Source organism: Podarcis pityusensis (assembly GCF_964106645.2).
Source record: "Podarcis pityusensis genome assembly, chromosome: 5".
Lineage (NCBI taxonomy): Eukaryota > Metazoa > Chordata > Lepidosauria > Squamata > Lacertidae > Podarcis > Podarcis pityusensis.
The window spans coordinates 35,261,518-35,288,022 of record NC_138032.1 but is presented as its reverse complement, the minus strand read 5'-3'; the positions used below and the strand labels follow the sequence as shown (position 1 = coordinate 35,288,022).

The following is a 26,505-nucleotide window of genomic DNA, read 5'->3' as shown; positions in this document are numbered from 1 at the left end:
GTTTTTTTCTCCTTTACAGGAGGAGCTAGAGGTCTACGTTGTGCCGGGACTGAATTGTTGTTTGTTATCTGTATCAGCTCTAATGAAGCAGGGATACAAAATTTGCTGTTCCATTTTCAGAGGGGGGAAACAATTGGCCAACGTGAAAAGGGGGCAGAACAATCTCTTTGTTCTGGGATCACCTCTGGAGGGTGGTGGGAATGCTGGAAAAGCACAGGCGCAGTGTGCTAAGGTTCCCAGTCATGTGCAAAAGCTGCACAGGTGCACAAAAGGGTACAAACTCCGGAAATGTGGGAGGTCCCTAGGGTGCAGGGCATGCAAGGGTGCACAGGTACATGGTTTTCCCGGGTTTGGGAGGGTAGCCAAAGAGCCCTTTGAGCTCTTTGAGGCAGGTGGTCCAAAGGTTCAGGAAATGATCTTCTGTGGATATGATCCTGCAACCAATGGGTGGAAGTTTGCATACCCAGAGGGTGATCAAACCAAGCTGCTGGTCAGTAAGCAGGCTGAGTTCTGTGAACAGGATGGGTGTTCAAGACTCAGGGATAGTCCTGATTTTTCTCTCAGAATGTCTGTCTGATTCTGAGGAGGAAAGGGAGCCAGAGGCTGATCCCGGTGATGGGGACCAGGTCCAGGATCAGGGTTCAGAACCCGGTGATGGGGACCAGGTCCAAGATCAGGGTTCAGGGCAGGTCTGGGCATCTCCAAAGGTTGTGAAAGGAGTGTCCAGGTGTGAGGCTTCATCTCCGGTTAGCGTAATGGAGAAAGTTCACAAACAGGGTGTCAAGTCAGAGGGGGAAGAATCTGACGGAGAAGACACAACTGCTGGCCCAAATGGGTCAGTAGGGTATCAGGTCACAAGTGCGTGGAAAAGTGTCGCACAGTGTGATTCTGGGAGTGTTGAAGGGGTTCAACAGGTGCCTGGGAAAGATGCCGGGAAGTGGCATAAGGCAAAGGGGAAGGTGTTGAACTCAAAAAGGTCTTGTCAGAATGGTTCGGCAAGAGGGGGTGTTGGGTTTGGAACTTAACAGGTTAAGAAGTTCCCATGATGCCTCAACATTCTGACGTCAGCTTTAGAAGCTGGGAGGAGTCTGGGAGGAGTTTCGTTTCTGTTCCTCTCTGGTTCTCTGAGAGAGAAGGCAGCAGTTCGTCATGGCTGCGGTGAGCCCAGGAGTTTCCTGGGGAATGTCGGAATAAAGAACTGTAAATAGACAAACCTGGTCTCTGTCTGTGTTTGTCGGAAGCTAAGTGGAAGCTACGTGACAGTTTTCACCGCTGTGTTCAACTCTGCTGAGGCGTGACTGGAGAGCTACTGGAGACGGAGCTGAGTGGCGCAGCTCGGAGAGGAAGCGCGCCGGGCATAAAGAGCTAATTGGGGATCGTAAATCAATTAGCGGGGTCACGCCAATAAATCAATTCCACATTGACTACAATTTGATCAATGGCAGGACACAAAATATTGTCCAATAAATTTGCCACAAAACATTTGTCAGGATAGTCTTACAACAAGCTATCCTGTTTCCCCTGGAATTCAAAACTAAGGCTATGTGCACACTCTCGTTTACTCTACATCCAGCACACTCCCACCACTGGTTTGTGAAACCATGAGCACATTATGTTAGCCATGACCCACATCTATCCTGTACTTCATTGAGAAATGCTGCATTTTGACATGTTTTCCCCCAAATCAGCTTTAATATGATTTGGAAACCAAAGCTATATGAAGACATCCACACACCCTTTCTTCCCACTGGTGTGGACAGACAAAGGGCGACTTGGAATCATAGAATCATAGACTTGGAAGGATCCAAGAGGGTCATCTAGTCGAACACCCAATCTTTTGCCCAATGTGGGGCTCAGACCCATGAACCTGATATTAAGAGTATCATGTTCTACTGACTGAGCTATTTGGAAACACATCCAGCTGTCCTGATATGTACAACCACAAGAGCCAACTCCTAGGGGCCAAGGTCCCTTCAGCCTCCCCCTCCATAAAATATTTGAGGGGGCCAGTCCCCCCCAAAAAGGTTGATGGGCATTGGCATTTAAATGGTGTGTGTGTGCCGTGCCTTGTGATCCATTGTGCAAAGAGGGGCTTACCTGCCCCCTCCAATATTGTATTCAAGTTGGCACCCCTGCGTACAACGATGGGCAAGTGCAATTTGAAACACAGCAGGGGGAGACATCCTTGCTTCGTTTTAAACTGGTAATGTATACATAGCCTCAGGCTAGAGCTCCAGCTCAGCTATTAGTAATTAAGGCTGCAGTCCTAGACACATTCACTAAAGCTTCAAGGGACTCAGTCAGACTTTATGCATGAGCTGCATATTTCTTAACAATGTTACTAATAAGCAATTAATCAAGTTCCTGATTGCACCCTTCTTACTTGTCAAATGTTCACATTCTTCCTCTGCTATGAGCTCATCCTGCCTAGCAACATTTTTCACTTTAGTGCATACATATAGTATAATTAAAGAATACCTTTTCTGGCCAGGTCTCTATCTTCTATTTACATTTGTTTGGTGTAATCCATAAATATATTTTCGTTGGGTGGGTGGGTGGAATCTTAGATTACATACACAGACGTGTACATCATGATGAATCTTTAAGATATTTTACACCCTTCACTGGAATGCACATCAGTTTTACCATAAAGGTTTACAAATCTTGTGTCTAATGGAAAAATGAGAGCAAAGCAAAATACCTTCAGCATTTTTGGAACATTCCCTTCCTAGTATCTGTGGATGATGTGCCTTGCTACCCATACCCGCTCCAGTGATTTGTGTTTGTGCAACTTTCAAGGCAGGGTAAGGAGAAACTGTTGCCAATGAGAGAGCTAAAAGAGAGTGGCTACTCTGGCTTAATAGCTTGTGCTGGCTTACACAAACATAGCTTTTCATACCACTAGATGAAAATAAAAAAATAAGCTAAACATTTGAAGTTAACAGTTGGCCCAAGCCATTCCTTCTCAGTCTGATCTAGCTACTTCCCAGGGTCTGCCCAAGTTCCTCGGAGGTAAGACAGAATTGTAGAAAATAATTGTTGCAGCGCCAACACTTTGGAACCCCCTGCCTAGTGATACCAGTCAGGCACCTTCACTGTATTCTTTTTGGCACTTGCTAAAGACATTCCTGTTAAGATATGCCCAGTGGTTTTTTTCTGGGGGTATGCAGGGGTGTAAAGGGACCCCTGACCATTAGGTCCAGTCGTGGCTGACTCTGGGGTTGTGGCGCTCATCTGGCTTCATTGGCCGAGGGAGCCGGCATACAGCTTCTGGGTCATGTGGCCAGCATGACTAAGCCGCTTCTGGCAAACCAGAGCAGTGCACCGTTTACCTTCCCGCCGGAGCGGTACCTATTTATCTACTTGCACTTTGACGTGCTTTCAAATTGCTAGGTTGGCAGGAGCTGGGACTGAGCAACGGGAGCTCACCCCGTCTTGGGGATTCGAACTGCCGACCTTCTGATCAGCAAGTCCTAGGCTCTGTGGCACAGCGCCATCTGCGTCCCCTAGGGGTACACATACCCCTAAACATTTTGTGAATCTTTGTACTTTTGTTCATTTACAGTGGTACCTCTGGTTACGTACTTAATTCGTTCTGGAAGTCCTTTCTTAACCTGAAACTGTTCTTAACCTGAAGCACCAGTTTAGCTAATGGGGCCTCCCACTGGCGCCGCGCCACCAGAGCACGATTTCTGTTCTCATCCTGAAGCAAAGTTCATAACCCTAGGTACTATTTCTGGATTAGTGGAGTCTGTAACCTGAAGCGTATTTAACCTGAAGCGTATGTAACCCGAGGTACCACTGTACTGTATTTATTTTCCCCTGATTTGAACTATAAAATGGTGGTTTTCTTGAGTCAAAATGAGAATACTCCTAAACATTTTTTTCAGAAAAAAAGCACCGGATACACTTACCCAGAAGTTTAGACAGTTTTAATTTGCTTTAATATATTTTATTGTGGTTTTAACTTTCTGCATATTAGGAATTATGGTTGTAAAGTTTTTACAGTAGTTATAATTTTGCTGTTTTATCTTTTGTAAACCGCTTTGAGGTTTTTCCTACAATCAAGCTGCATATAATTTTTATCCTGCTCCAGGTTTTACAGTATTTAATTGATTTTAGTAGTTTTGATTTGCCTTCAGGCCTCTACCATTAGGCAGAGGCAGGCACTCGCCTCAGGTGACAGATGTTGGTTAAGATAGTGGTATCTGGTATCTGGTTGTTCACTTTGAGACCCTCTTCATTCCCCTTTCAGATCTGTGTGTGCCCCTACCGTGCACCCCCTAAATAAGTTTGCTCTTCTCCTCAGGTGCCGTGGAGGAGGCTATCTCATTGCCAGTGCTGAAGTTAAATTCAGCTTGTCAGCTTCAGGCACCATCTTGTCCTTTGCCTGAGATGGGAACATGACTTTGACAGGGCTTGTTGTTGTTTGGTTTACATTTGATGTGTTTTCATATGAATTTCTATGTTGTAAGCTGGTTTGAGTTTATTTTATAAAGAAAAGGGGGATTTAAAATTCTAAATAAAAAAGCAAATTAAAAAATGCTAGTAAGTGCATTCCGTTTAAATCTGAGGGGGATGCAGGAAATGTATTTATATAGGCCATCAGCATCATAAGCTATCAGAGTCCCTTTTTGTGTATGTCACCCTCTTCCAATTGGATTTAAGTGTATGGTTCATGACAGGAATGTGGGAGAAATTTAATTCAGGTTGCATTTATGTGAACCAAGACTGAGCAATCCTTCAAAATTTGTGCTTCTCAATTTCACAATGTAGTTCTCCAGCCAAGTAATGTGAACAAACATCCATATAAAGTATGCACAAAAGCCACATACTTGTGAAAAGAATATACAGAAATGCATTACATTAGGGAAAATATTAGGGAAAACATTATTTGCAAAAACTGTATATTGGGCACAATTGCGTACAAAAATGTGTACTCTAATAGTTTGTTCGGAAATACGAATTTTCATAATCTATATTTTTAAAATTGCAATCTGATGTGGAGGTGCGGCGAGCTGATCTGAAGACTGGAATAACGAGCAACTGAGATGGAAACTTACACATTCTCCCATGCTTTTTAATCTACAGTATTAGAAGCGAATTTCATTTCACGTTCATTCGAAATGTTGGTGAGGGTTTGTTAATGGTTGCAAGCCTCAAATCGTACCAAGTTTAAATCACACGAATTCATAGAGTCACTTCTCCAGCTGGTGTGGGTTAGGTCTACTTTAATATCAATGAGCCATGTGGACTTATACCAGTTAGCCCAGTTTTTCAGGCTTGCTGGGTGGGATGATTCTGCGGTATTAGAATAGGTAGCCAGACAACCGGATGTCTCAGTTGGCTCACCTGAACGTACCAGTTTCACAATGACTATTTTAAAATAGCTTGGCACTCTATCAACTATGTAACAGGAAAACATAAGGTTTATTCATGCTTCAGTGGAATTCCTCTTCATATGCTACTCCTCCCACTTTGCCTTGCCTATCTCCTCCCACCTGCAGGCATATCTTTGTGTGTGCAGCTGCATCAATGTTTTTGTCTACTCCAGAAACAGCAGAGGAACTTTCGGGAGGGGTTTCTTCTGTGCCACGCTTCAGCCATGGCCGCAAAGGTTGTTCACTGGAATAGCTATCTCCAGGTGATTCTGTCCCGTGAAAGCCGGAGAGTTGAGTGTTTCCAGAAAGCAGAGAACATTCTGCTTATTGTACTGGAGAGAGTCAATGCAATGGACCCCAGGTTTATAGTGGATTATTCAAGAAACCTGGAAGCCTTGGAATTTGCCCTCTCTGCTGCTGAGGATGAAGTAAGCATGGAGGTTCCCTTGTGTATCGATGCGGATGCCCTCTTGATGCAGGAGTGTTCAGGTGAACAGAGCGACTCCGAGAAGGTTACTCGTGGGAACTACCAGATGCCAGGATCTTGCTATGTAGGAATACCTAAGGAAGGTGCTCACCCTGAAAACTGGACCAAAGAAGATGTATTCAGTGCGGTGGGTGGTACTGAATCCAGTGGCCACATTGTGCCAGGCAAGGTCCTTCATCTCCTGAAAGAATTGATCATTGCTGCAATTGTGCATTGCAAGCACCAGTCCCTTATCAAACCAGGTATTTGTCTGAAACGGAAACAAACAAGGTGTGTCTGTGGGTGGGTGTGTAAGAGAGAGAAAAAGAGACGGGCAGAAAGAAAAAGACAGACAAGTAGGGGCTGGGAATTAATTCTTTGGAACTTCTGAGTCAACATGCATAGTATAAGACTTAACAAGAGGGAAAGGAGAGAAGATCGGAGGAATAATACAGCAGGAGACCAGATATAGGTGGTCACTCTCAGATAAGCGTGTTCTTAAGCTAGAACATAATATCACCCCAGTGTGACTGGGATCGAGTGCCAGGATATGTTTATACTTGAAGGGTATTTTCACACACCTTGAATTGTACAGTATATAAGGTGGCATATAAATGTTTAAATAAACTGCACACTCGCACACCCCAATGTGCAATGATGGTAATGGAAAGGAGGGAAAGCTGTAGGCATGATAATTTCTTTCTGTACAGAGTGCATGCTGAACCCCTGTTTCAGTTCCAGTTAAGTGCACTTCTGCCCTGATGGTTTTCCTCTTGCCTATGGCACAATGTGATGGCTTTATTTGTCACTAAACATGGTAGAAGCAAGCAGATACAATTACAGTAAGCTAACTGTGCATCTGATTCCTGGGGGGAAACTTGTGTGCTTCTCCTCTTCCTGCTGACAGTCTGCACATTGGTTCCAGTTAGAAACTCTCCGCTCTCTCTTTCCAAAAATCAAACTGCAGACTGCACCTCTGCCCCTTTCTCTAACTCCAGGGGTTGTCATGTGCTGAAGGTTGGTTCCCAGGCCATTAGGAAAATCCCACGCTGTCATTATCAGGACCATTATGATTCTTTGATTAATATCCCTAATCACTCATTCACAGCCACAATGACAGTGAAGCTCACAATATATTATTCTGCAGTACCCTTTGCCCTGTCTTCGCCGCATGGAAACAAACACCCAGCTAGCCCTGGCCTGTTTCATATTCCAGGAAAGCCCTGGACTTGGTTTCTGTTTGCTTTTTGACAAGCGCATTTTTCTGTTGATCTGTTTGTTGATTTTTCAGTCTGTTTTGTGCATGCCGTTACACCCCATGGCTGTTGTGTCTCACCGCATCGTTGCAGGTGCCTTATGTCAAACTAGGAAAGAATCCATTCCGAAAAATGAATCAGGGTTTCATGGGGTTGCCGGGTCTCAGGGCCTGACTCAGAGCCTCAGGGATCTCTGAGCCTCCTACCTCTGGTTTCATGATCCTTTCAGTCAGGTTTGGCAAGGAGGGAAGACTTGCTGGCCTGGAGCAAGAGAACTTCTTGCAAGAGGAGAATTTTCACAGAACACCCAGTAGAGGTAGCTTGACATTGTAAAAGTTATTTAGGCTGCAATTCTGTCCATGCATTCTTGGGAATGAGAATAAGTACTATTGAACTCTGTGGAACGTCTGAGTAATCATGCATAGGATTGCCCAGTAAACTATGCTTATCGGGGAGCTGGGTATTCATGAATGGAGACTGAAATATACTGGATTGGGGCTAAGACCCCACAGGTTGCCTGACAATTCCATCCCCGGAGCGTTAGATCTTATTTATTATTTTTCTGTACCATACTTCAGTAAAAAAAAATTATCCATGAAATTTTCAAAAAAAATAAAATAATAGAAGTGTACTAAAAAAATCTACAAAACAGCTACTGAATCAGCAAAATACGGGCATCAATAAAAGCAGAAACATGCTAGGAAAAGGCTAAGAAAGCAATCTTCACTTGTGGCCAAAAAGACATGAAAACAGGTTCGAAGTAAACTTCCATGGGAGGAGTTCCATACCATAGGGGGTTCAGACCATGTCCCCACCGCTAACAGCACACACTTTTAAAGAGATGTCTGCTTACAGATTAGCCTGCCCATGTACTGCAGTTATTTTCAGAGTCCTTTCTCTGGGTGGTACCTACCATCTGGGGTAAGGTGGGTGATGACCAGAATGAGCCTCCTCTCTTGTATCAGGGCTGTGGCTAACCCGATTTTGGCTTACTGGCCATATTCACCCTACCCCAATCCTCTGTACACCAACAATCGGGGTGGTAGCCAGAGGGTAGGTATGGTCATTCTACGCACCTGCACACACAAACACACACATCCCACCCATGAATATCAGCTGAGAAGGAGGTCATCACCCTTTCCTGCTCATTAAATTATTGATCTGGTGATTAGGAAGGTGTGATTCACATTCTCATCAGGATGCTGCAGTGCTTTGAATAAGTTTTGAAAAAATGTTTTGCTGCCCCTGACAGATTTGGTGAGACCTTGAAGGACTAGAAAAATGTGCTTTTTAACCAAGCCTTTGGTTGATACGCCCTTTTAAAATGTTTTGGGTTTTTTTTATAGGGGAGTTATTGAGTTGTTGTTTTTGTTTTGAAAATGCATTTCGTGGTTTATATTTCGTTTTTATTCTGTGAACCGCCCTGAGACCTGTGGGTATAGGGCGGTATATAAATTAAATAAATAAATAAGCAAGCAAGCTGCACCAGGCTTCCATACATTATCTACCTCTGGCGTACCTGTCAGGGAGCTGACATTGGAGCTAGAGGCGGAGGGGAGGCTCTCAAATGATGCTGGAGAAGGGCCCAGCAGGGAGAGAGGCAGCTCAGCAGATGGGGAAGCAAATCAGCGCAACACCAGAGATAAAGGGGGGCAGATGGGGGAATCGGCGAGAGGGCTCCAGGACTCTTCACCGGACACCAGCGGGGAGAGCACGGGTCCTCCGCTACCCACGCCCTTCCTGCGCAGAAGGCTTCCGCGCAGGGAGAGTAGGAGGAGACTTGGTGTCAAACAACTTTTATGTTGGAAAAGGTTTAAGAAACACCCACTGATGGATTCTGCTAGCGACTAAGGCAGCCACGAAGTGAAGGGCTGTCCAGACAGAAAGGTTTAACAAGGCAACATAGCCAGGAGAGGCGGCAACTTACGCACGAGCAACCCATACTCATTACAATACCTATATGTTTTTTCAAGTCATTTACTTGGTTCTTCTAATCTTATCTTTAAAGTGGTGTTTTGCTTCGCAGAAAGGAGCTTAGAGGTATTGTTTCTTTATTTATATATTTTTTGTTTAAGACATTTATATGCCATTTAATCATTAGCGATTCTAAGCAGCATACATAAAAACAAACCATGCAGAAAATGAAACAATAACAAAATGATCACAAAACCGAACGTGACCTTAAAACGCCTGCTGGAATTTACCACAAGCTAGATGAGCAGAAATCCAAATTTAGGCCATATCCATTATCCCTGCTACAGAGAGACAGATGAAGGTCATTTCTTTACTGCAGAACTAAGGCGAGGAAGAGCAGAACTGGCACAGAGGCCTGATGGCTTTGAATCCATCTTTCCACTTCCAGAATTCCTATACATAGAGAGGCTTTCTCAGCAGTTTAGATTCAGATGTCCCGGACTATTTCTGGAACCTGGTTCATTGGTATGAATGGTGGGAAGTTTTGGCATCCTAACGTTTTGGAAAATGTGACTCTTTTTATGCTTCTAACAGCAGTATCTGGAAATTCTGGCTCTTAGGGATTCCGCATGCCAGAGATTCAGAATGCTATGTTCTGTATGTAGCATACATTCAGCTTGTGCCTACAATTTATTCCACAAATAGCTTGTAGGAGGACAGCTTTGCAGTTGTCACAATAATGCTAAATGAATAGGTCAGTCAAACTTTCCTAGCAACCTGTCAGCAATAATGAGAGACAAGTGGTAACAAGAACCAATCCTAAACTCTTAATCTTACATCATGCAAATTTATTTTCTCCCCTCTAATTGCATTTGTTCGGTTATGATATAAGGAACTCTTTGAGGTGCAGTTTTTGGAAAAAAATTAAAAGAAGGGAATTCAGAAGACAACAAATATACAGTCTTTTTTGTCTAGGAATCTAAACTGGCTACAAAAAAACGAGGTAGGATGTAGCTTCTTCAGAAGTGCGTGTGCAAAATGCAGTTTGGTAGATCACTGAATGAATGTTAAGTGTTTAGAGAAGTTGGACAAGCACTATTTCTTAGAAATTAACTATCATGATATCAGTCATGGGGTTTGGCCCTAACTCATACTGAAAGCCAGTGTGGTATGGTGGTTCAGAGTGTTTGAGGACCGGGACATTCGCAGGGAAACCAAAATGTTTGTTTACAATGCTATTGTACTACCAACCTTATTGTATGGTTGTGAAACATGGACCACTTATAAATGCCATCTCCAACTCCTCGAAATATTCCATCAATGGTGTCTCTGAAAAATTTTACACATCACTTGGGAAGAGAGGCAAACTAATGCCAGTGTACTGGAAGAAGCAAATATCACCAGGGTCGAAGCAATGATTCTTCAGTATCAACTTTGTTGGACTGGTCGTGTTGTTCGGATGCCTGATGATCATCTTTCAAAGCAACTACTCCATTCCAAACTTAAAAATGGAAAGCGTAATGCTGGTGGTCAACAAAAGAGCTTTAAAGACTCTCTCAAGGCAAATCTTTAAAAATGTAATATAAATACCGACATTTGGGAAACACTGGCCTGTGAGCGCTGCAATTGGAGAACAGCCTTTACCAAAGGTGTCATGAACTTTGGACGCTCAAACTCAGGACAAAAGGGAGAAACGTGCTAAGAGGAAGGCACATTTGGCAAACCCTCACTATGATCAACTTCTGCTCGGAAATCTATGTCCCCACTGTGGAAGGATGTGTGGATCCAGAACTGGCCTCCACAGTCACTTACTGTCAGGATGTTGTCAGCGGCCCCCAGCTGGCTGTCCAGGAAATTATAAAGACAAGGAAAACTTTCTTACAGTCCTTTTTTATTTCAATCTTTACAGAGAGAGGCTATAGAAACCAGCCTCTTGGATAATGACGTTATCCTGAGTGAATCTCCACCTCTCCATCTCTCCCACTTCCTCATTTGTGATCCTCATCATCTCCTCTACAGGTGCTGCTATGTGCCCTCTGTCTTCAGGCTCTTTGCTCTCCTACTTTTAAGGCCCGCCAGGTTCTGGGAGATGGAGGGTATGGAATGCTTTCTAACGACAATGTGTCAGCCAGCTACTGCTCTGGCTCTCCCATGATTTCACGACTTTCCCCCTCTGCCTCTGAGCTGCAACCTCCCTCAAACCCCTGTTGTAAATCTATACTGTATTCTTCCTCCATGGAAGGACCAGGATGGGGAGGCAGTCTCCACCATTCCTCCTCTGCCCAGTTCCTGACACTTACAGACTCACAGTTAAGACCGTGTTCATGAAAGAGAATCCTACTTGGCTACGAGTGATCACCAAAGAAGAAGAAGGTGTAGTTGTTAGAGTGTTGAATTATGACCTTGGGCGAGTCACTGTCTCTCAGTCTAATTTTCCTTCACAAAGTTGTTGTGGAGACAGAATGGGGAGGGCAGAACCATGTATACCACCTTGAGCTCTTTGGAGGGAAAAGTGGTATATAAATGTAGTAAATTAATTTTTAAAAAGACTGAGTGAGAATATTGCCACTGATTTAATGAAGGGGGTGGGGAGTAACCTTGTAGCTAGGAACATATAGGGATTATATATGCATACTCCTTTGGCTATATATTTATATATGTATACAATGGGGCACAATCTAGTAATAGTTTAGTCCTAGGTTGTTCTGCTGATTCCAGTGTGGCTTAACTTAAATTTAATTTTGCTAAACCGTCTCCCAAGCAAATTCTTCTTCTCCACAATAGGCCTTAAAATGCTTTGCTGGTTTTTTTTTTGGGGGGGGGGGTTAGATGAAGGTTGCTAATTGTGCCACTTCACAGTTATACAGAGGATCTACATTGGTTCCTTTTCTGTTATTTCTGATGGGAGTATTGTTTCCAAAATAAACAAGACCATGGTGGGAACCTGGAAAAGAGACACTGGCGTGCATCTCTCTAATTGCATTTATTCCCTTGACCCTCTCCAGGTGAACTCAGTGCTGAGAGGCTGAAGGATGATGACATGCAGCTGCCTTTGCTAGTGTCCAGTGGATGGAAAATGATCTGTTTCAATGTTGTCCCTGTAATAAGGAGAAAGCAGGATGTTCTGAAACTCAGCAACAATTGGCGAGAAAAGGGTTTCCCACAAAGCAGCATGAGCAAAGTCACTCAGGAAGCTGACTACATCCCTGCCAGTTACTATCACTGGAGGTAAAGTGCAATCCTGTACTGTTGCTATGAATGCTACCTTAGGGTAAAGGAGCATCTTTTAGAGTGTCTCAGCTGTCATGTCTTCTCTAGAATATGCATGTTGTGTAACTAGATTTCTCTTGAGTTGCGTGGAGGAGAGTGAAGGGTCAAAATCCTACACGCTTCAGAAATCATATACAATGACCAATGAACTCCATACACCTCCTTTGTCACAAAACTGTTGTGTGCCTCTCTCCAGTCATGAGGTCTACAAACATCATCATTATCATCACCACCATCATCATTATGGTAGGAATTAAATGAACGCCACCAATAATTTTTCTCTCTTTTTGTGAATCTGAAGAGTTCTAAGACAAGGTAGGGCAACAAACACAAAGGTTATTTTGTCAGTACTGCCATTAAGATTATAAACAGTTCTATCTAGAGTGAAACCATTTTTTCCAGTCCAGACTCCAGCTTAGCCTAACAAAATATTCAGGCATATTCATTCTAAAATGTGGATTTTGCTTTGGAATGGATTCATTCTTTATTTTATTATAAATATTTACATCCCATCTTTGTGTGTGAGTGTGGGTGGGTGTGTATTGCCCCTTTTTGTATCTAGCATTGTTTTTGGCTGCCTTGGGCATGATTCAAGCTAAAAGCAATGACAGATGCAACAAAAAAAAGTAAAACAGCAAAAGGATGAAAACTACTAAACAAGTGACTTTAAACAGCCATTTAGGTAATATATTGGCCAATTCAGCATTAGGCCATTTTCGCCAATGAAGCAAAATCCGTTTTTGCATTTCCGGTGTTTACAAAACTGAATTAAAAAGCTATATTGGTGTACATTTAATTGGAGAACTGTGTGTGTACGCACTATGACATCCACAACCAATGCATTACAGACTAATGAACATTCTTAGCAACTTGTAATTTTTTAAAATACTGCAGCATGGAGTTTTGGCAAAATGCAAGTTTTTTTCTATTTGTAGGGAAATGCTTCTCCCTTCTGGGTCTGCTTCATCATGAAATGCAAGCTACATCCTATCCCCTAATTATATACATTGGATACATATATGCCAGGTTGCTTTCAGTGTAGCTTATCCTGTCTTAGAATAGAGTATGAGATCGATAATTAATTGGCTCCATATTTCTGCAAGAACATTTTATGTCAGATGATGACTCAAGGAATATTGGACCAAACAATGTCACAGAGTCAGTGCACTATGTTTGATAGCCTCTACTTTAAAGTTGTCAGAGATGATGGCTCTGCAGCTTTCCTAGGTAACTTGTTCAGGCATGAGATTCACCAGCATTATCACCTCCTTAAATCTTTGAAGGGTGGGAAGCGAGGAGGAGGCCAGCCTGGGTAGATCATGAGTATTTTAAGAAAGGAGGCAGATGTTATTTTAAATTCTTAATTGCTGTGCTTTTCACACGGGACTGTGAAGCTAATAATTTCTGCATGGAAAGGTATAAAATATAGTATAGGTATAAAATATAGATTTGTCTGTGGGCCGCAGGTTCCCCACCCCTGGACTACAAGAAAGTCCTGTATATTTCATTATAAATTACGGTATAAATGGATCCCTTTCGTGCATATTTATTTGCCTTCATCTATGCTCTAGGGCAGGGGTAGGCAACCTAAGGCCCGTGGGCTGGAGGCGGCCTAATCGCCTTCTCAATCCGGCCCGCAGACGGTCCAGGAATCAGAGTGTTTTTACATGAGTAGAATGTGCCCTTTTATTTAAAATGCATCTCTGGGTTATTTGTGGGGCATAGGAATTCGTTCATTCCCCCCCCCCAAATATATATATTCCAGCCCACCACATGGTCTGAGGGACCGTGGACCGGCCCACGGCTGAAAAAGGTTGCTGACCCCTGCTCTAGGGACACAGCATTTGAAAAACGGTTCTAGGTGCATTTATGCAGCTAAAATTGGATTTATGCTGCTGAGTACCATAAACCGGCAGTGAGATGAGCTAGTGAGTCTTCAGTGGATGCACAGGCAATGCTAGTTGTTTGGGTCCTAATCTATGTGGTCCAGAGGGCAGTTGGCCCTGACTAACTGCGGGTAATTGCCCTAGGTTTCTAGAATGTTTTCGTATGCCTTCCCACGTGCCCTAAGTCATGAACTCATAAACAAGCTATTTCCACCCTGGGATGACCTGCAACCAGTTTTGTTCCTGTGAAGATAAGGGCTTATTCACAATTATGTTTTGCCCTACTCTTTCCAGACACAGGTCCACACTTAGAAGCTCCATGTCCAAGCAGTTTATCTGGGGTTTTTTGCCCTGAGTTTTCACCATGAAAATCCGCTCTTTAACAGTCAGTTGGAGCAAACGTCAATTTGGATTTTCCACGGATTACTGTTTGCTCCGACTGAGCTTTAAAGAGTGAGTTTTGCAAGGAAAGCTCAGGTTTTGCAGGGAGAGCTTTTACACACTCAGACATGGAGCTTTTCAGCATGAACTATGCCAGAAAGAGTGGAGGAAAGATAAGTGTGAATAACCCCCAAGTCAGTTCAACTAATATGAGAATGAGACAGATCAGTTTAATCTGCCTTTGTCAGGGTCATTCTCAAAATAGCTGTTCCTTAATGATAAGGTCCCCTATTGACCAGTATGGAAGGAGTAGATAGAGGAAGAAGAAGAGTTGTCTTGGTTGAAGTCAACAACTGACCCAGGAGACGTGTTGAGAACAGTTAACTACAGTATAAAGATCTAGGCGGAATCAGTTCAATGGGAAGGTTACACAGTAGGAAGGGGTCAGTTTGAAAGCATCTTTCTCCATCTTTTAGATCTGTCATGGTGGTAAACCAAATCCCAAATTAATTTTGCATACATTCACTTAATCAATGTGTGCAAATATGAGAACTGAACATTTTGCCCCTCATCAACACTTGAGCAGCAAGTTTTGAAGCCTTTGCTTTTTTTTGGCAGTTGAATTTAAGATGAATTATGCTGTCAGTGTTGGGCACCTTCAAACTTTACCTCACAAATCAGTAACTCTCCCCAGTTCATGAAAGAGATGCATCTCCTACAGAGGTTAGAGGCAAAGCGGAAGAGCTATTTTGCCTGAACAAACTTGAAAGACTGTGGGCGGGATAGCCATGCCCAAAATCCAGACCACACATCTGTGAGGAACATGATTGCAGTATGAAGGAGAGTTATGGGTTTGGCCATCACACTTGTGACTGATTTTCGGGTTACATCTTTGAAGGAATTTGCAGATAAAGGAGTGGCTCAAACATCTGCATACCTAAAACCAAAATAGCATACAGGGTTGTAACACTGTGAAAAGTCAACATGTGATGGGGAAATGTTATTGAATTGTTCTGACCCAACCCCTGCTTACTATGTCTATATAGCATATACATTCACAGAATCGTATGTATATTCCCCTAATAATGAACAAATGTTATCTCTTATAATTGAGGGATATTGTTCCTGCATTACTGTGCATATGCATATAGGACTCTGCGTATGTTGTGTGCCACAGAGACATTAGCAAATGCATGATAGCCCTGTCTATCATGACTTGACTGCCAAAGGTGATAGATAACCTTGCCTTTTGACAAATCTGTGTACTCAAGAATATGGGGATTTGGGGGGGCTTGTATGTGTCTGTGTGGCTGAGCTCTCTTCTGATGCTTTGCACGTTATGCTTATTTGCTGTGTTTGGAATCGATGCGTCCTTCCTTAGCGGAAAAAATGAAAGTTGGCAGTGACCAGATCACCATCTCTATTGGCCCAATAGCTTCAATGTAGTCCTCCCCTCAGGGACGCGGGTGGCACTGTGGGTTAAACCACAGAGCCTAGGACTTGCCGATCAGAAGGTTGGCGGTTAGAATCCCCGCTATGGGGTGAGCTCCCGTTGCTCGGTCCCTGCTCCTGCCAACCTAGCAGTTCGAAAGCACGTCAAAGTGCAAGTAGATAAATAGGTACCGCTCCGGCGGGAAGGTAAACGGCGTTTCTGTGCGCTGCTCTGGTTCGCCAGAAGTGGCTTAGTCATGCTGGCCACATGACCTGGAAGCTGTATGCCGGCTCCCTTGACCAATAAAGTGAGATGAGCGCCGCAACCCCAGCATTGGTCACAACTGGACCTAATGGTCAGGGGTCCCTTAGTCCTCCCTTCAGAGGGGGCTCAGTTTGGGATATTAATCTGTTGACACAATCTACTTCATGGATGACAATGTGAGTTTCATGCGTTTCCCTCTGGTGTATTGGTTCCCCTCTGTTATCAATTCTACCCTGAAATCCTCAAATATTTCAACTTCTAACCATGTGTTTCTCTTGTTAGATATTCCACCAACCGTCCCATCCTGAAACTCATTCAGATTGTGAGCACCCTAAAGGGGTATCGTTTAGACAGCCTCCGCCTCCTTGATCAAGTCGCCCATGAGAACTGGAGAGAGGAAGGCAAGAAATGTGGGCTTGCATTTCACCACTTGAAGGTAGGTTTTTCTGGACTGTTAATCTCAGTCCTTTTGATGTGGCTTATTTGCCTTGGAGCAAGCTGTTGCTTGCACAATGGTAGGCAGAACAGCAGCGTATGCTCCCTGGCAAGTATGCGGGGAAAACAAGCAGCTCTGCCTCATTTGTTATTTTAAAATCCCCACACCCAGTACTAAGAAGTACCAGGGCAGGGTTCCGCTGCTGTTTTTAACACCCGAATCTGTAAACAGCCTATAATATATTATCTAATGATTGCTGGCCCCTCTCTGACGCCATTTCCTGCAGAGGTGGAAAAGCCCATAGGGCAGCATATGTGTGCCATCTAAGAAGGTGAAGGTGGGGAAGGACTGGTCCAGAGACACAGTGAGAAGGATGCTGTGACCTTTTATGTGCAAACCTGTTGGTTGCTCTCTCTGCACAGTGGCTCATATGAATGAGCTGAGCAAAGCAGAGATTTGTCAATTACCCGCATGTATTAAAATACATGATTTTGGCCTCTCAGCCCTGTACCCAGTTTGCAAATTGGGAATAAGGGAGATCTACATCGCTTTCAGAATATCTGCTATTGAGTATTCAGTTTGCAGGGAGGTTATGCAATATTGGCTATTTATTAAGCATTAATTCTGATTTGTTTGTGGGAGTGTTATATGATGTTGGGTCAAGTAATTGTTACCCTATACATTCCAGTGTGTTTTTCAATAATTCAATAAAAGTCACATTTAGGAGGGGAGCAGGTTTTGTTGCACAAGAGATCCAAATTCACTTTAGTTAATCGACCTGAATTTTCTGGGATGTGATTGAATCCCAACCTGCAATTAGTGACCCTAATGTGAATGCATACAGGTTAAATATTTAAAACTGGGAAAGTGTTATGAAATCTGACGTGGTAGTCATTCTCAGATGTTTTCCTAATGAATCTAGGATCTCTCTTCCCTTGTCCTTTGTTTTGCTTAATCCCAAATGCCATGGAAACATTTTGTTATTCTTGTTGTTACAATGTAGGCCAAAGTAGACATGATGTGGGAGTTTCAACAAAGCAACCATGGTTGGGGTCAGGTGGTGTGGATTTTGTGTTTTTTTAAACCCTCCCCCCTCCAAGCTGCTGTTAGTCATGGAGCACAAAAGATATGTCTATATTTTCCTTTCCATTGTGAATACCTGCTTTGGTGGAAAATGTGTATCAGGCATGGAGCTAAGGGTTAAATCTCCTCTCCCCATGTACCGTAGTTCTGCTCCAAATTGTGCCCCTTCTCCCCATAGCTCCTTTCTGAGAAAGAAAAAGATTGAGGTTGAATCCTGACAAGACAGAAGTACTGTTTTTGGGGGACGGGGTGGGCTGGTGTGGAGGACTCCCAGCTCCCGAATGGGGTAACTGTGTCCTTGAAGGACCAGGTACGCAGCCTGGGAGTCATTTTGGACTCACAGCTGTCCATGGAGGCGCAGGTTAATTCTGTGTCCAGGGCGGCTGTCTACCAGCTCCACCTGGTACGCAGGCTGAGATCCTACCTGCCTGCGGACTGTCTCGCCAGAGTGGTGCATGCTCTAGTTCTATCCCGCTTGGACTACTGCATTGTGCTCTACGTGGGGCTACCTTTGAAGGTAACACGGAAACTGCAATTAATCCAGATGCGGCAGCTAGACTGGTGACTGGGAGTGGTTGCTGGGACCACATAATACCAGTCCTGAGAGATCTGCATTGGCTCCCAGTACGTTTCCGAGCACAATTCAAAGTGTTGGTGCTGACCTTTAAAGCCCTAAACGGCCTCAGTCCTGTTTACCTGAAGGAGCGTCTCCACCCCCATCGTTCAGCCCAGACACTGAGATCCAGCGCCGAGGACCTTCTGGCGGTTCCCTCAGTGTAAGAGGCGAAGTTACAGGGAACCAGGTAGAGGGCCTTCTCGGTAGTGGCGCCAGCCCTGTGGAACACCCTCCCATCAGATGTCAAGGAAATAAGCAACTATCTTATTTTTAAAAGACATCTGAAGGCAGCCCTGTTCAGGGAAGGTTTTAATATTTAATGCTGTATTGTTTTTAACACTCGATTGGGAGCCGCCCAGAGTGGCTGGGGAAACTCAGCCAGATAGGCGAGGTATAAATTATTATTATTATTATTATTATTATTATTATTATTATTATTTTATTATTATAAATAATGGTGGGAGCAACATCTTTCTGCTTCACATGATTTGACTGGGAGATTGTATGAAGGGTGAACTGGGGTACTGCTTAAGTCATTATTAGCTGACTTTACACTTTGAGAACTTTAGTTTTATCGTTCTGAAGCACCAGTGTTAGGTTCAACGTGCTGAGTTTAGGCTTTGCAGCACATTTTCTATATTGTTGCAAGCAACTTCAGACTTGATGCTTTTACAGCACTGCAACATGGCGATAGCAGGACACCTACGTTGCTGTTTAGTTTGCATTTCATTTTTTGGGATGTGCTTCATCTCTCACCACTTCAGGATAAAGAACACAAAGCGGCAGAACATGTTTTACAAAATCCTGGATACATGCCATGTGGCTTACAGGCATCTTCTCAGAGTTGTTGCACTTTTTATTGTAGCTAGATGCATGATTGTTCTAGGAACCAGGCCAATTTCAGAACAAACACATTTTAGCTTGTTTTTGTTCAGCTTTGTTTGCAAATTGTGTATTTAATTGTCTTGAGTTTACAAAGCTTACCTGATTGGCCTTAACTTCATGAGTTGCTTTGGTTTGATAAAAAGCTGTTTGTGCGTCTCTTAATCATTAGAATAAGTGCCTAGGAAACATTAATGCAGCAACACACTTCCCAAGCAACAAGGATAAAGTTCCAGCTCAGCTAGGCCACCAATTTGAGTGTAATTTAGGGCTGACTAAACTGGGATAGATTTTGTACTGAATAAGCAAACCCTAACCCTGCCAGCTTATTCTAGGGGTGAAGAAAGGGCCAAGCTGGCAACTACTTAGAGCGCATACACATGGTGCCTCCTGCATGACGCTCTTGCCATAGGTTGAGGGCAATAAGGAAGCAGAGGCAGAACAGTCACTCAGAAGACAATGACAAAAAGGTTAAGGGCACCTGAACAGGGAATTCCTGAACTTACTTGATAGATTTGGGCAATCTATGTTCTGTACTTAAGGCAATATTTTATTCTCTTGTTAATTATGCTATTTTAAATTGCATTTCACATTTGACTTCCTTTAGTAATGTTTTCTTTTGAAATGGCTAAGATAATGTTTTTTAGTTAGCTTTGCTAAGTTAAATGTGCATTCTGTAGTTGACCTCCTTTGTAATGTTTTATTTTGAAATCTTAAAGGTAATATTTTGATTTCCTGTTGCTTTCAATGTATACTTTATATTTGACTTTCTTCAGTAATGCTTTGTTCTGGGTTGTTTTAGTTGATGTTTTAATGTGTTGTAAACTGATTTGAGATTTTTAAAATTAAAAATATAAAGCGGTATTGAAATGAAATGAGTAAATATAATCATAACCCTTTGCATGAGAAACAAATTTGGGAGGCCAGAAATAAAGTTTACTTTGTTCTTAGATATTATTCTATTTAATTTGGCACATCTTACCTGAGAATCTTCTGCTACTCTATTCTATTTAATGCAACAAATAATTTTAGTAGCCATGACCGTGGTTTTATTGTATTTGTGGTGCCCGATGATTTGTATGGTTATTGTTTTTTGTTGTTGCTGTTCTCCTTCTGAATGATGCCATGGCCTATGGCTAGTGCAATAAAAAGTTTAATTGGAATAGATATTATTCAAGCCATTATAGTTAGCAGCACTTTAAATGATGCACAGAAGTCAAAGGTTGTGGCTTAAACAATCCAACCAGCCTCCCTTCATCTCTTACATGTGACAACACATATTTATTGAAGCACCTATAATCTATATTTTTAATAAAAGTATATCTAGGCAGTACACAATTTATGGTTAAAAAGAAAAAGAAAGCACAGGTCCATCCTCTAAGACTGCCACCTTTCCTTCTGGTAAATGACTTTATATGTTGTTGTTGTTGTTGTTGTTGTTGTTGTTGTTGTTGTTATTTTATACTATTCTAATGATTGTTGAATGTTACTTTTTTGTTGTAGGTTGCTTATTTTAAAGTTTTGTTTTATTATCACATTTTTGTATTGCTTTTTCAGCTTGTAAACCGCCTTGAGTATTGTAAGATAGAAAGACGGTATACAAATTAAAAATGATGAAATGATGATGATGAGAAGACCCAAAGGCTGATTTTCATTCCACCCCCCCCCCCCGCATCGCCTTTGCCTTTGCCTTTGACCTTTTGCTAACTGTTAATACTTCCTCCTAGATGGTGTTGCTATGGGCCACTCACTTTTTCCCTTCCCCTGAAGACTGGATGGATCTGGAAGGGTCCGTGTATCGTCTTCTGGCGATCTTGCTTTGTTGCTTAGTGACCAAACACCTCCCCCATTTCCTGTATCCAGAGCAAAATATGTTCCAGGGTGATGATGTCCTGGAATTGAGCTCTTTGTATCCCACAGTGGAGAGTTTTGCTATCGAACCTGAGCATTTCCTGAAGTTCAATTTTGTAAGGGAAGGCAAAACACACCAGCAGATGGACAATGGTCTCAAAGCCTTACTTCATCTCCCAGCTGAGGATAAAGCCTATTGGAGCACTGCCTTCTTTGATATGCTGCTTAATAAGGTAATATACTCACAAACACAGGCTCATAGTTGAGAACCAGAGAGGCTGCCTTCTGGTCTATGAGACCTTCATGCTTACTCTTGCACTCCTAAATACAACCACTAACAAAGGGATGGGGAACCTGTGGCCTCCAATATGTCGTTAAGATTACAATTCCCATGATCCCTGGCCAGTGGCTATGCTGGCTGCCAGGAACATTCCTGTGTTGCAGGGGGTTGGACTAGATGGCCCTTGGGGTCTCTTCCAGCTCTATAATTCTATGATTCTATGAACATCTGGAGGGCCGCAGGTTCTTCATCCCACTGCACTGAAGGGTGATTCAGATTTTATTTGTTTTAAAAGGTTTATATGGTGCTCGCCAGTGTTTTACAAGATAAAACACACAAATAAAAAAGAGTAAAAGCCTGGGAAAATCAAAAACATTTATGGCGCTAGTTCAAGTGGCTGGTTATAAGTCACACAAGTAAGGGCATGATTCATTTCAAATATGATGACATGCTCATGTTGAGATACTCTGCTCTAGTGCTTACTACCACCTGAAGTTACAACAAACTCTGTGATAGTGACTGAGCCTTGAATCAATACTGTTTGATTCTGATAATTTTCACAATCTCAATTTTGCAAGCTTTGACTAGCATTGTGGTTAAAGTTTTTTTTTTTAATGCATTAAAAATATTATGAAAAACAAACCCGTATCAAAACTTGGAAGCCAAAGGCACACAACGCCTTGATAACACTTTTTGATTTGAATTATTAAAATATCTCTCTGACATAATCAACTTGGTTTAGCTTCGTCCTGGGACCTGTAATTCAAGCTTGCTCTTGAGGCTTCAGGGAAGAGCTAAGAGGGTGTCTCTTATTGATATATGGGACTGAAGAGAAAACATACACAATTAAAAGTCAGATTTAAACTAATAGCCCTTTCATGCCTCAGCAGGCAGCCTTTCCCCAGGGCTATTGCATGAAGGCTGTTTCGCTCTCTTTAGTTTGTAAAAGCAGAAGGAAACCTTTTTCTTAAAGCTATCATGACTTAAATTTATACCATAATAAATTTGTTAGCCTTTAAGCCACCATAAGGTTCTTTGATATTTTTAATAGGTATCTGTTTTATACTCTCCACTCACAGGTCTGACATGGGTAAATTACATGTTACAGTGAGCTGACTATACATAATGAACACAACACCCCCTTTACATTGGCAAAGCACCTTCAGAAGGGAATAACTCTGTACTGGAGAACGGATGAGTGGGGAATGAATGTCACAAGCTGTTCTGTAGTCTTCTTGGCCCATGTCTAACTCACAAACACATATGGGGTAAAAGCATCTTTGTGAGTGCTCTGGGGACAAGTAGTGGAGACAAATAGTTTCCTTAAAAATATAAAGCAGTATAGAAATGAAATGAATACTGTATTGGCCTGAATATAAGCCGCACCTGAATATAAGCTGCACCTTTAAAATTCAAGGGGGGGGGGGAGGAGAAAAAAAGACAATACCCGAATATAAGCTGCTCCTTTAAAAATCCGCAGGCACTCACACCCGTTCCATTTTACCGCTTGTCTGTTTCAGCAGCGATATCGTAAAAGCCAGTCTTTGTAAGGTTATGAATTTAAGCCACACTTTAACTTTTCACAGTCGGAATTTGGGAAAAAAAAGTGAGGCTTATATTCAGGCCAATACGGTAATAACAATAGTAGTAGTAGTAGTAGTAGTAGTAGTAATCATTCAGTACAAAGTTACTAATCTAAGTTCAGAAGCTGCTGGCAGCTTTCTTTCTTAAAGCAGCAAATTGATTTGTATCTATGGGTCGATTTCTGAATGATTTGCAGTAGATTGGCAACGATTTCTGACTCCCAATAGTACAAAGACAGGAAAACAAAATGACTTCCATTCCTCTTGCCCTAGAAGCATGCTACTGAAATGAAGGTTTTTATGTGGAATGTCTGTGAACTCTGTTCAGTTCTTGTACTCAAAAATAAAAATAAAATATTTCATACGAAGTGCATGTATCTTCCAATAGGCTCCATTTAGTTTTAGGTTCTCCAGGTTTTTAGCAAAATACGAATGCAAATTCTGTATGCCTGAAGTCTCCCTACCCTTATGCCAAAGTGTCTGCAGTTCCGAATGTTTATGTTGTTTCACTTAACACCTATATTTTATTCAGTTTCAGATGTACCATATCAAAGACACACAGCGGATTTCTGCTATGTCACAACTCTTGTCTAGCATCAAGAAAATGGTGAAGAACCAGAGTTGAAAACATTACTGTGGGATCACAAGCTTTCCTGCCTGAATGGACCTCACTTCAAGTTTCCTGTGATCAAAATTCCTATCTGTTGCTGTTAATGGCTTATTTTTATTTCTGGCTGTTGTGATAATTGCTTTAACAAGAAGAAGAGCACACACAAAATGACAACTTGTAATTGTAACCTGGTGGAAATCACCAGACGGCAATTCCATGATTAGGAACGAGGGTCCAATTTTCTATCCACTGTTTTTTATATAAGAAGTGAATGTCCACAGTAGTGTTATTTTATGTATATAGTGCTCTGTAACAATAAAGGGGAAGGAATAATATATTCACATACTATAGCAACTAGGTGAAAGATTCTGAGTCTCAGCAGAACAGGGAAGCCTGTGCCTGAGGGAGATGCAAGGCTCCTCTGAAAGGAGTATTTTTTATTTTATTTATTTATTGAATTTCTATACTGCCCTATACCGGATGGTCTCAGGGCGGTTCACAGAATAAAATCAAAATATCAAACCACAAAATACATAATCAGAATAAAAACAAAAACCCAATACCCCCCCAAACCCCACATTTTAAAAGGGCATAGGATGTCAATCGAATCAACCAAAGACCTGGTTAAAAAGGAACGTTTTTGCAATTTCAAATACTCATTTTACATCCTTAAATTATCAGTGACTTCCCTTCTTCTCTTTCCATGGTTCATTCTGTAAAACAGAAAATATATGTAAATGTTTTTGACCGGTGCCTAAAGGTGTATAATGAAGGCACTAGGCAAACTTCCCTGGGGAGAGCATTCCACAGACAGGGAGCCACTGCAGAGAAGGTCTGTTCTTGTGTTGCCACCCTCCGGACCTCTCGAGGAGGCACATGAAGAAGGGGCTCAGAAGGTGATCTCAGGGTCTAGGTAGGTTCATATGGAGATGCGGTCCTTGAGGTATCGTGGTCTGGAGCCGTTTAAGGCTTTATAGGTCAAAACCGGCACTTTGAATTGGGCCCAGAAACGTATTGGTAGCCAGTGGAGTTGGACCAGGTAATATGCTCAAACTGTCTTGCTCTGGTGAACAACCTGGCCACAGAATTCTGCACTAGCTGAAGTTTCCAAACCATCTTCAGAGGCAGCCCTACGTATAACACATTACAGTAATCTAACCTTGAGGTTACCAGAGCGTGGACAATAGTAGTTAGGCTATCTCTGTCCAGACGGGGCATAGCTGGGCCACCAGCCAAAGCTGATGGGAAGCATTCCGGGCCACTGAGGCCACCTGCGACAGCAAAGCATCAGCTACAAACCTGCTCCTTCAGAGGGAGTGCAACTCCATCAAGAGCAGGCAAGCTCCCACCCATCTGGTCCAGGGAACCACCCACTAACAGTACCTCAGTCTTACCTGGATTGAGTTTCAGTTTGTTGGCTCTCATCCCGTCCATTACCGAGGCAAGACACTGGTCCAGTGGTGGGTCTCCTATCTCACCTTTGTAAGACTCATGAAAACATGGACAACAATCTGCTGGCATCTCTGCAAACATCTTCCGGTCCTTCATCTGTGAGAGCTCAATATGTGAGGAGGAAATTCAAATCTAGAAGGTGGACTTGTACGAATCTACGGCTGCAGAAGGGTGTTCTGCAACTAGCCAGCTGCTCCCTGCTCTCCAGTTCTAAGCATAGCCTGCAGCCAGTGTTGGCTGAATATAGTTTGTTGCCTGAGGCTGAGAAGCAAATAACACCTATTCCCCCACCAAGTCAAGGTGCATAGTACCCATTAAGGCCAGACAAGTTATTTTGGTACCTGAGGCAGAAAACCTAACAAGCACTTCCATCCCTCCCTTGTAGCAAAAGTACATTAATAATAAATTTTGTAATAATTTGTTGCCTTTTCACATCTCCCCAAAGCAGCTATCACGCTTTGACTAATGGTAGGGCTACCCCTCTGTGCAGTGCAGCTGAGGGTACTGTACTGGCTGTAGGCTCTGCCTGTGCATGTCTATACTTTAAAAACAGGTTTTGGATACTGAAAAGCTTTAATTCTGGAAGTTACTAAAGTGTGTAATTATTTTATTTTTCATTTAGTTGTAAAATGTGGTGCTTTGTTGCAAGCAAAGTCTTACAAAAGCCTTGCTGGACCAACCCATGTACTGTAGTCTTTGTTATTGCCACAGAATATATCTATCTTTCAGGCATATGAAGAATTCATGTAATAGGTTTAAAGTACTGTATATCTTTTTGCATATTTGTATCAAACATTCCATGTATTTAAGAGTGCTTCCTTATAGTCCTAATTACTTTTAAGATCCATTTAACGTATGTAAATTCTTAATTGTGGGAAAACACACAGTGCTGATATACTTCTGTATGAATTATGAGACCTGATATCTGGTCATTAAATTAATCCCTGCCTTCCAATTCCTGCCTCTAAAGTTTTATTGGAGACATGTTACTCTAGACTTTTACAAACACTGGTGAGATAAATTTTCACATCACCTGTGATAACTAGGATGCCGGGCCAATATGCTGCATTCATGAAGTATGTGAGGTGTCTGCCACCACACCGTAAATACATTTGCAAATATTAAATAGTTAAAAATCCAGAGATGCAGTATGTCCAGAACCACTTACCCAAATCAATTTTCTTTAGTCTTTAGCACTCACCAAAATCCCATTTCTCTACAGCATTTCATACTGTCATCTAAGAAACTATGGAATAATCTACAACAACAATAACAATCTTTATTACGGTCCAGAGACCCAACAAATCGTTACAAAGCAATACACAATTCATACAGCCTACCTCTAGGTTAAACAAGCATTTTGTTCAGAATATAGGGATCATTGGTTCTTGCAACCACCGATAAAAGCTTTGCCACTGCTAATGTTCTAGCATTTGTCCGGTCTTCCAATAGGAACCTGACA

General features: G+C 42.4%; 1 protein-coding gene across 1 annotated transcript; it reads left to right on the top strand.

The window, feature by feature from the left end:
- Positions 1-5,498: 5,498 nt before the first annotated feature.
- On the top strand, positions 5,499-25,998 carry MAB21L4 (mab-21 like 4). The gene is made up of 5 exons (XM_081006952.1): positions 5,499-6,110; positions 12,023-12,245; positions 16,533-16,686; positions 20,995-21,351; positions 23,514-25,998. Exons 1-5 carry the CDS (start codon positions 5,606-5,608, stop codon positions 23,604-23,606), a joined length of 1,332 nt encoding a protein of 443 aa, XP_080863078.1. The 5' UTR covers positions 5,499-5,605; the 3' UTR covers positions 23,607-25,998.
- Positions 25,999-26,505: the final 507 nt, after the last annotated feature.